Genomic DNA, 7,537 nt, shown 5'->3' on the forward strand with positions numbered 1-7,537 from the left:
GGCTAACGTACTGTCAGCTCCACTGACCACTTATTTCAATATATTGTCTGGTATTGGAGCAAAAATAATATTTTCGATCGTTCTCAACAACAACAAAAAACAGTCTGGATATGATTAAATTGTTTACAAAATCAATGAAAAGATGTGCATAATACATTATACCAAGTATATTTTTAGTACAACCATAAAAACGAATTTTCAGTTGTTTTTCTTGTCGCAAAATCTTGTGCGTGTTTAATTGACCCTTCTTGGCCGATGAATGGCGTGTTACATTTTCGCATTTCAACTTGTTCTCACCTGTCAAAAACTATTTGAGTTGAAACTATACTATGTAAAGCATGGATTGCAAACTTTTTACTTCAAACTTTTTTACCTATTGACTGGTTATTCATTGAATGTTATTCGACGATTCGGTTGGATCTTTCCAATATTGGAAATTAAAATGGTTCTCGCTTGAATATAAATTGTTCTGTTTAGCAAACAAAGTTGGTTTGTATTTCGATTTTGCATGTTAAGTTTTGAGTTGTTCAAAAGTCGATTCACGTTAGTCATTGTTGCTATGTTGGTCCCTTTTTACGAAGAAACATGTAAATCACTGATGTTGAATAATTCATAACAAATTATATTTACTCTGCTGAGTTGAGTATACGTACACGCCCTGTTCGTCGTCTCACGAGAAAAGCGAATAGTTAAGAGTCTTTGACAGTTTCGTCGAGAGACTTGTGAGATAGTACTAACATCAATTCCAATAATGAAGTATATAAAAATAGATACGGTATTTTACTTGTTCGCAGTTGTCCCTATGGTTCGAACATAATTTTGTTACATAAATAATATAGAGAAGAATCGATGTAATTCAGGGAATGGTAACATCATGTTCAATTTGATATTGGTGGTTCAGGCACCACCAAGCCAGCGCATTTTCTTGAAAAATCACAACATTCATGCTCAATAAAATTAATAAATATTGACTGATTGTTCGTGGTTGGCGTTCTCCTTGCATTTATCGCTTGTTGCTATCGACACTGAGTGTGCGTAATTCAATATTTCGCTTAATTTTTGTTTTTGCTTTGGGAATGAAAACGGAGCGTTCGAATTGATATTGGTTATTTATACAAATTGAAACGTAATTAAATCATTAATTTTAATGCACCACTGAAGTTCATGATTTACAACAGACACACTTTTGATCACTTGAAAATATGGTGATTTTTTTATTTATTTTTACATTATTATTTTGAATGCGTACCTGCCAACAAATTGTATACCTTTATCTTTTTTCACATGAGTCTGCCACACTATGCTATTATGACATTGCTAGTGACATTGCCATATAATTTACATGATAATTTAATATTCGTCGATAATATATGGTTTAAGATATTCTCTAATTTGATTCCACAATTCCATTCTTTCTTTTCTTGGTTGAATAATCGAACCAAGGCCATCGTTCATAATGTGAACGCATTGTGCACTTTCCACTGATTCGACGGGACTACTGTTTGCCGATCGACTGAATAAATGAATACAAATTGTGTTTTCAATAAATCAACACCAACTGAAACTATTGAGTAAAAGTTTTAAAAAAATATACCCGGTTTTAACAAAATCGGTGAAAAGTTTCGATACGAAATGCCAAGCTTTTATCGTCTTTTGATTTGTAACTTCGCTTCGGTTTTCCATTGTTTGATTATAGAAAGTGACAAATTGATTTGCTCTGAAATGAAGAATGTCTATAAACGCTGAAAATGATTGGGATCGCAATTACACTCACTTAAACATGTATCCAATATCTTCGATGTGTCCCATTCTATCAACCATTTCCAAATGTCTTGATTTCTTTATGATGTTTGTACCCAAATCTATGTCAAAACTAAAAATTATCGATTAAAATCAAAAGATTACAATTTTATAACACATTTTTTGACAGGCTTACAAGTGACAAAACATTTTCGACACTTTTGCATGTAATCGCATGGTTTCATAAAATGGAATCAGAAAATGTATATCTGTAAACATTTGAATGTATTGATTCAGATGTTCGGGGGTTGCTTCAATTTCTTCATCGCCGAAGTAAAACTGTTTGATTTTAGCCTGCATTGATTTGTATTTCTAAAAGTTTCTATTGTTAATAAACATTCGGTTGAGACAGTTGTTAGAAGTAAATTTACTGAAAAAATAGAGAAAACTACATACATTATCGTCTGGCGTCAAAGTGAGTCCATGATATGGTAGACCAATGATTAAATTATATTTCATTGGTTCAATCCATGAATAGAGATTGATTGGGTCAATGAATGTCATGAATTCCTAAAAAAACACACGATTTAATTCCTCGTGAAATATCGTTTAATAAGTTATACTCACAGAACTGGTTATACCCGCAAATACTTCAACATTCTTGCAATGAGAACTGAATCGATTGTTTGCATAGATTTTATGTGGTTTTTCGGTTAAAAACGGCTGGATGGCCTTACTTTTATCTGTATTATAAATTAGAAATGTTATTTCTCAAATTGACGGACTTTTCAACATTTTGTTTGTCATCCATCAAAGTGGCTGGAAGAAAGTAAAAAATCATCTTACCTTCAATAGCCGGAGTCCAAAATATTGTATTAGTATTTCTAGACCAACCAGAAGTTGGTGTTTTTTCAACGATTAGTTTTGCCGATGCATGAATCATGAAATCTAATAAATCTCTTTTGCTCGTTCTATTTCCCAGTTCATCTTTGAATGTTTCTCTCAACACATTTAATTGATTGTTTTCTCTATAGTATGCCCAATAATTGAATGCATGACCACTCCACATGATTGCCCGATTTACATGCTCGCATCCACCCGTCAATAGATGTAAATGCACTGAAACTGAACCTATAATCCATAGAATTTAGATTTAGTTCAATTTTAAATGAAATTTCATGTTGTTTTAAATGCACTTTCCAGCACTTTCACCAGCCAATGCTATCGAATTTGGATCACCGCCGAAAAATACAATATTTTCTTTAACCCAATTCAATGCTAAACGTTGATCTTTGAGTCCCATATTGCCAGTATAACCTTCTACATCGAAATTGGCAAAGCCAAATGGACCCAAACGATAATTGATTGTAACAAGAATGACTTCATGCTCCAATATAAAATCGGGACCATAATATCCATCGGTACCATCACCTTCAGTGAATCCGCCACCAGGGATGAAGAACAGCACGGGTAGTTTTTTATTAACTTTTATCTTATCCATGACTATAAAGAAAAAAATGTTTGGAATTTATTGAAGTTTTTAGTTAATTACTGACATCAATCGTATTCATAGTCCAAAAAATTACCAGGCGTATATACATTTAAAAAGAGGCAATTTTCGCTTTGTTTCGAATTCAATTCAAGAAATTTGGACGAAGCAAGTACGAGACAGGAAGGTTGAAATTCATCGGTGGTCACAATTGGGTTTGACCATGGTTTTACTGCGAGTGGTGTCTATTTCGATTCAAAAAATAATTTTGATTTTTAAGAAAATCGGTGAAATAATCACCTTGACTAAAATACCTTAAATCTCAATTCTCCAATGGGAGGTTGGGCATAGGGCACTCCTTTGTATGATAAATACGGTACTTTATTCACAAATGTCGTCTGTGAAACGCCTATCATTGGACCAGTGGTGGTATTTACTCTCAAATAGTCACAGTTGACAATGACAAAAATCCATTGCCATAAACATATGTTAATAAGTATGAACTTGCACATTTTAAAATGTAAAGTGAATGAAAAAAGTGAACGAAATTAATCAACTGCCATTCACACAACTAAATCATGCGAATTTGTTCAATGCTTTTATAGGTAAATTCAATGTAGCGGTAAATGATTTATAAAGGAGAAATTTGGGGAAAAGTGGACGTGGGATTACACGATACACATCAAAATTTTCAAATGCCAAACCAAACCAAACCAAGATAGTATAAGTAGTCAGCTCCATTTATCAATTTAACGATATAATAATGATTCCTTTGACCATGCTTTAATGCACAACACACTTTACGTTACTACTTTTGAGGTCTACAAATAACATCTTCGGAAAATTTCGTATTTTTTCTTTAAAAAAAATTGAAAATTGCTAGGGTGTTAGCCAATGACCATTTCTTATAGATTATACTTCTATTGAATAAAAAAAGCGCGTCCCAATTTCCCCCACGTCGCCTTATTTTCAAATAAACAAGATTTAACAAATTATTCGATAAGCGACATATTTAATCTTTCTACACTTAAGAGGTTTTTTTTTTATGCGCGTGTTGGTCGCAAATCATGATTAGATAACAAATTCTTCGCATTTTTATATGATTAAGCATATTGTGCCAAAAAGTCTATACATATTATTTATTAGTTACACGTGTAGTTTAATCATGTGTTTAATATTGTGGTATTTTGTATGACGTCTTATACGATGAGTTGTACCATAAAATCTTGTGTATTACATGTTGAATCGAGGTATTTTGTATAGTATTTGTTCCGTCTACATATGTGTAGCTGAGAATAAAACTGAATTAACGATTTAAACTTCGATGAATTGCTTCAAACTATGCTTTAAAAAAACATGCAGCTCATTGACCGATACAAACACTAAAGACATTTAGACACAATTTGTGCACCAATACACTATTTGTGTGAATGGTGCATGAACCAGTGAATACTGATATAGTATGATACTATTCGTAGTAGGATCCAATAATCCAATATTTTTTGACAACAAGAACTATCCGTTTATAGCTGCGTTTTGGTAAAAATAGCCAGTAAATAATACGTTACTTGATATCATTTTACGTGGGTCGTGGGCATACATGTACCAGTCATATGTTTCTGATATTATATGTTAAATTGGTTTCTTGATGTATCTGACTTGTTCGATTTTTTGTATGGTGATAAAATCAAACGAAACACTACATCAAAATAAAAAAAATTATTTTGTAAATTATTTTATTTCACATGAAAGACAAATGCGTGACATTGAGTGCACTTAAAAGTCGAAATTTATCTTTATAATCAAAGAGAGTTAATGTTCGCTGAATTGATGAAGAAATAAAAAAAATTGTAGAAAACTTGCCAACAATGAACATGAAGAAAAAAATGAATATAAAAATAAAGTCTGATGACACTGAAATCATTATTGATGAAAAAAAAATCAAATTGCAATTACGTTGTCTTTCATACTTCGACAGCACTCAAGTGTGAAATTCATTTGACTGACGACAGCATACGTCGAAGAAATGAATGGAACTTTGGAATCACTTCAGATACCCTAGTTGCCAGGTCGAAACCCTTCTGTTTATGTTTGATCAAACATTGATATTCATGTGAATTATTTGCACATTTTCATGCAAACATAAGCCAATAGACATAAGGAATAGCGTCTAATATTGCTTGATTAAGCCAAAACATTTATGTTTTGTTGCAACCATAATTTATTCCAGCAAAAATGTTCGGGTTGATTTGAGTTTTGTGTTTATGTCAGGCGTCATCATTTCAAATTCCGATTTATTATTAGCCTGTGAAAATATGGTAAACTAATGAATTTGCAATGAACGAAGCGTGTGTGTGTGGTTTGCAAAGATTTCAGTATAGAAATTACACCACGTAACTTCCGAATTTCATAAGTGGTTGAATTGAGGTCAGTTTCGGTTGAATATGTTAGTGGATAAATGAAGAGGCAAAGTCATTAAAATAGGAAACAAGACAATTGACGGTTCGTAAATTGCTGCAATGAAGGTAGAAATTACGATCCATGATTCCATCTCCGGCAAATATTTAGCCCCAAATTTAAACTTGGTATTGTGCTTCCACATAACTTTAGCTGTGATAAGTTATCACTGATAATCGAAGTGATTATATTATATTATGGTTTTGGTTACGTAACTTTACTGCAAATAGATGCATGAAAATAGCATCAATGAAAAAACTTAGTATCTCGTACATACTTGACAGCTACAGTTTAAGACTTCATTTCATTTCAAAGTATTTGGCCGTGTGTATGCCGTGATAAACAATGTGAATTGCAATCATTTTGTTGACAGCCAACTGAAACGAAATCTCTTCCGAAACAATTGCTATTTAGTATTACAAAATACTTATCGATTTCATTTGGTTAATCCATTTTATGTTTGGTTCGTACAAAAACTCGATGACCGAATAGAATAAGGATGCACCGCTTCACTTCATACACTTTTCGTTCTTGTTAATAACGAAGATGTTATCACTGTGTACTCAATGACATTGAGTCAATGTACATTGTAGGCAATTGTATCTAGGTGCTTTGTGCTACGTACAATATATATCGTGTCGAAAACTAATACCGAACATTGTCTTCGGTTGAGCAAACCGTGTCAACTATACCTATGATTTAATTTCACTGCGCCAATGAACCAATTTACGCAGAGAGGATATCGAGTGTATTTGAAATTGTGTTTCGGATATAACAATGAAAATGTGTAATGAAATGGTATTGTTATTGATACTGGCCAGAGCCACAATTTTGCAATTGAATTAAATTAACGGATACGAATAAGCACTTTGATGATGTTGAGCCACAGCCATTCGTGCAGAATCAGATCAATATCCGCAATATTGGCGGACGATAACTGCAAATATCTATTTATTTTGCATTAAATTCTCATTTCGTTTGCAATAAAAACATTTGATTTTTTTAAAAGTAAAACTCGAATCCACTTCATCTCGTTTTATTTTTCAATTCACAAATATAATCACAAACTTTTTCGTAGTCAAAGCAAGTTGACAACATGTCGGATCAGGTTCACATTTTTTCGTAATTTGTGTCGCTATTAGAAAGCTTTGTTCATCGGTATTGTTCACAAATCGGTCGTACATAAAAAAAACTTTCAGTCGCAATGGCGTAGTTACTTCGGTCGTACACAAAGTTTGTTGTATGAAATTCCATCGAATTCAAAATACGCAGACGACAAACTTTTCGTGGGAAGCAGTACTTTTGTGCGATACGTATCAATCGGTTTCATTGAACGCGAGTGAAAAAGGTGGCTTTTCTTTCTCTTATGTTACTTCAATTGTGATACGTTTGTCATCATCAAGTTTTCGACAACTTTTCCAAGTTATGAATTTTACATGGAAACCGAATGAAAAACACGTTTTTTTCTTCTTTTGATCAACATCCATAGATGTGAGAAAAACTGCGACACAATGTACACAGCTTTGGCATGCAAAACTCCTAATGGAGCACTCACTTGAAAGTTTTTGTCGAGGTATGTTAATCTTGTGCAAAGACAAATTGTTGGCCACGGCAAAGATCTTGTGTGAAAGGTCCGTTGACCAAATGTTTTAGTCACAATAGAAGTGTCACAACCGTTACCTCAGTGTTCTTTTAAACATGATCCTCAGACAAATTATTTCATACTTTACATCAAAATTAAGTGAAGAAAATGTTACAAAGTGTGAAAATATACCTCAAGCAAACAAGCTGTTGATAATAGAAAAATAATGCAATTAAGTGATTAATTTGTCATATCAAAGCTGTCAAAGT

General features: G+C 32.9%; 1 protein-coding gene across 2 annotated transcripts; it reads right to left on the minus strand.

Annotated features, from left to right (window-relative positions):
* Nucleotides 1-1,232: 1,232 nt before the first annotated feature.
* LOC116349999 (esterase B1-like) lies at nt 1,233-3,783 on the minus strand. Of its 2 annotated transcripts, XM_031781708.1 has the most exons (10): nt 3,544-3,783; nt 3,327-3,474; nt 2,941-3,243; nt 2,587-2,871; nt 2,368-2,483; nt 2,197-2,310; nt 1,937-2,112; nt 1,775-1,873; nt 1,595-1,717; nt 1,233-1,513 (listed from the first exon to the last, which is right to left on the minus strand). In XM_031781708.1, exons 1-10 carry the CDS (start codon nt 3,739-3,741, stop codon nt 1,351-1,353), a joined length of 1,725 nt encoding a protein of 574 aa, XP_031637568.1. In that variant the 5' UTR covers nt 3,742-3,783; the 3' UTR covers nt 1,233-1,350. The 2 variants fall into 2 exon arrangements, with proteins under 2 accessions (XP_031637568.1, XP_031637569.1); XM_031781709.1 differs by lacking the exon at nt 2,197-2,310 and having other exon boundaries at nt 1,937-2,094.
* Between the last annotated feature and the right edge of the window lie 3,754 nt (nt 3,784-7,537).

The sequence above is a fragment of the Contarinia nasturtii genome, unplaced genomic scaffold (assembly GCF_009176525.2).
Source record: "Contarinia nasturtii isolate CC-2019 unplaced genomic scaffold, AAFC_CNas_1.1 Cnas_scaffold_3233, whole genome shotgun sequence".
In the NCBI taxonomy this organism is placed as follows: domain Eukaryota; kingdom Metazoa; phylum Arthropoda; class Insecta; order Diptera; family Cecidomyiidae; genus Contarinia; species Contarinia nasturtii.

Excerpts from the sequence above, each read along its gene's own strand:
- LOC116349999 (XM_031781708.1), bottom strand. The coding sequence starts at position 3,741 with ATGTGCAAGTTCATACTTATTAACATATGTTTATGGCAATGGATTTTT. Across the intron at positions 2,872-2,940 it reads ATTGGCTGGTGAAAGTGCTG|GTTCAGTTTCAGTGCATTTA; the intron begins GAAAGTGCATTT and ends TATGGATTATAG. Across the intron at positions 2,484-2,586 it reads TTGGACTCCGGCTATTGAAG|ATAAAAGTAAGGCCATCCAG; the intron begins GTAAGATGATTT and ends TTTATAATACAG.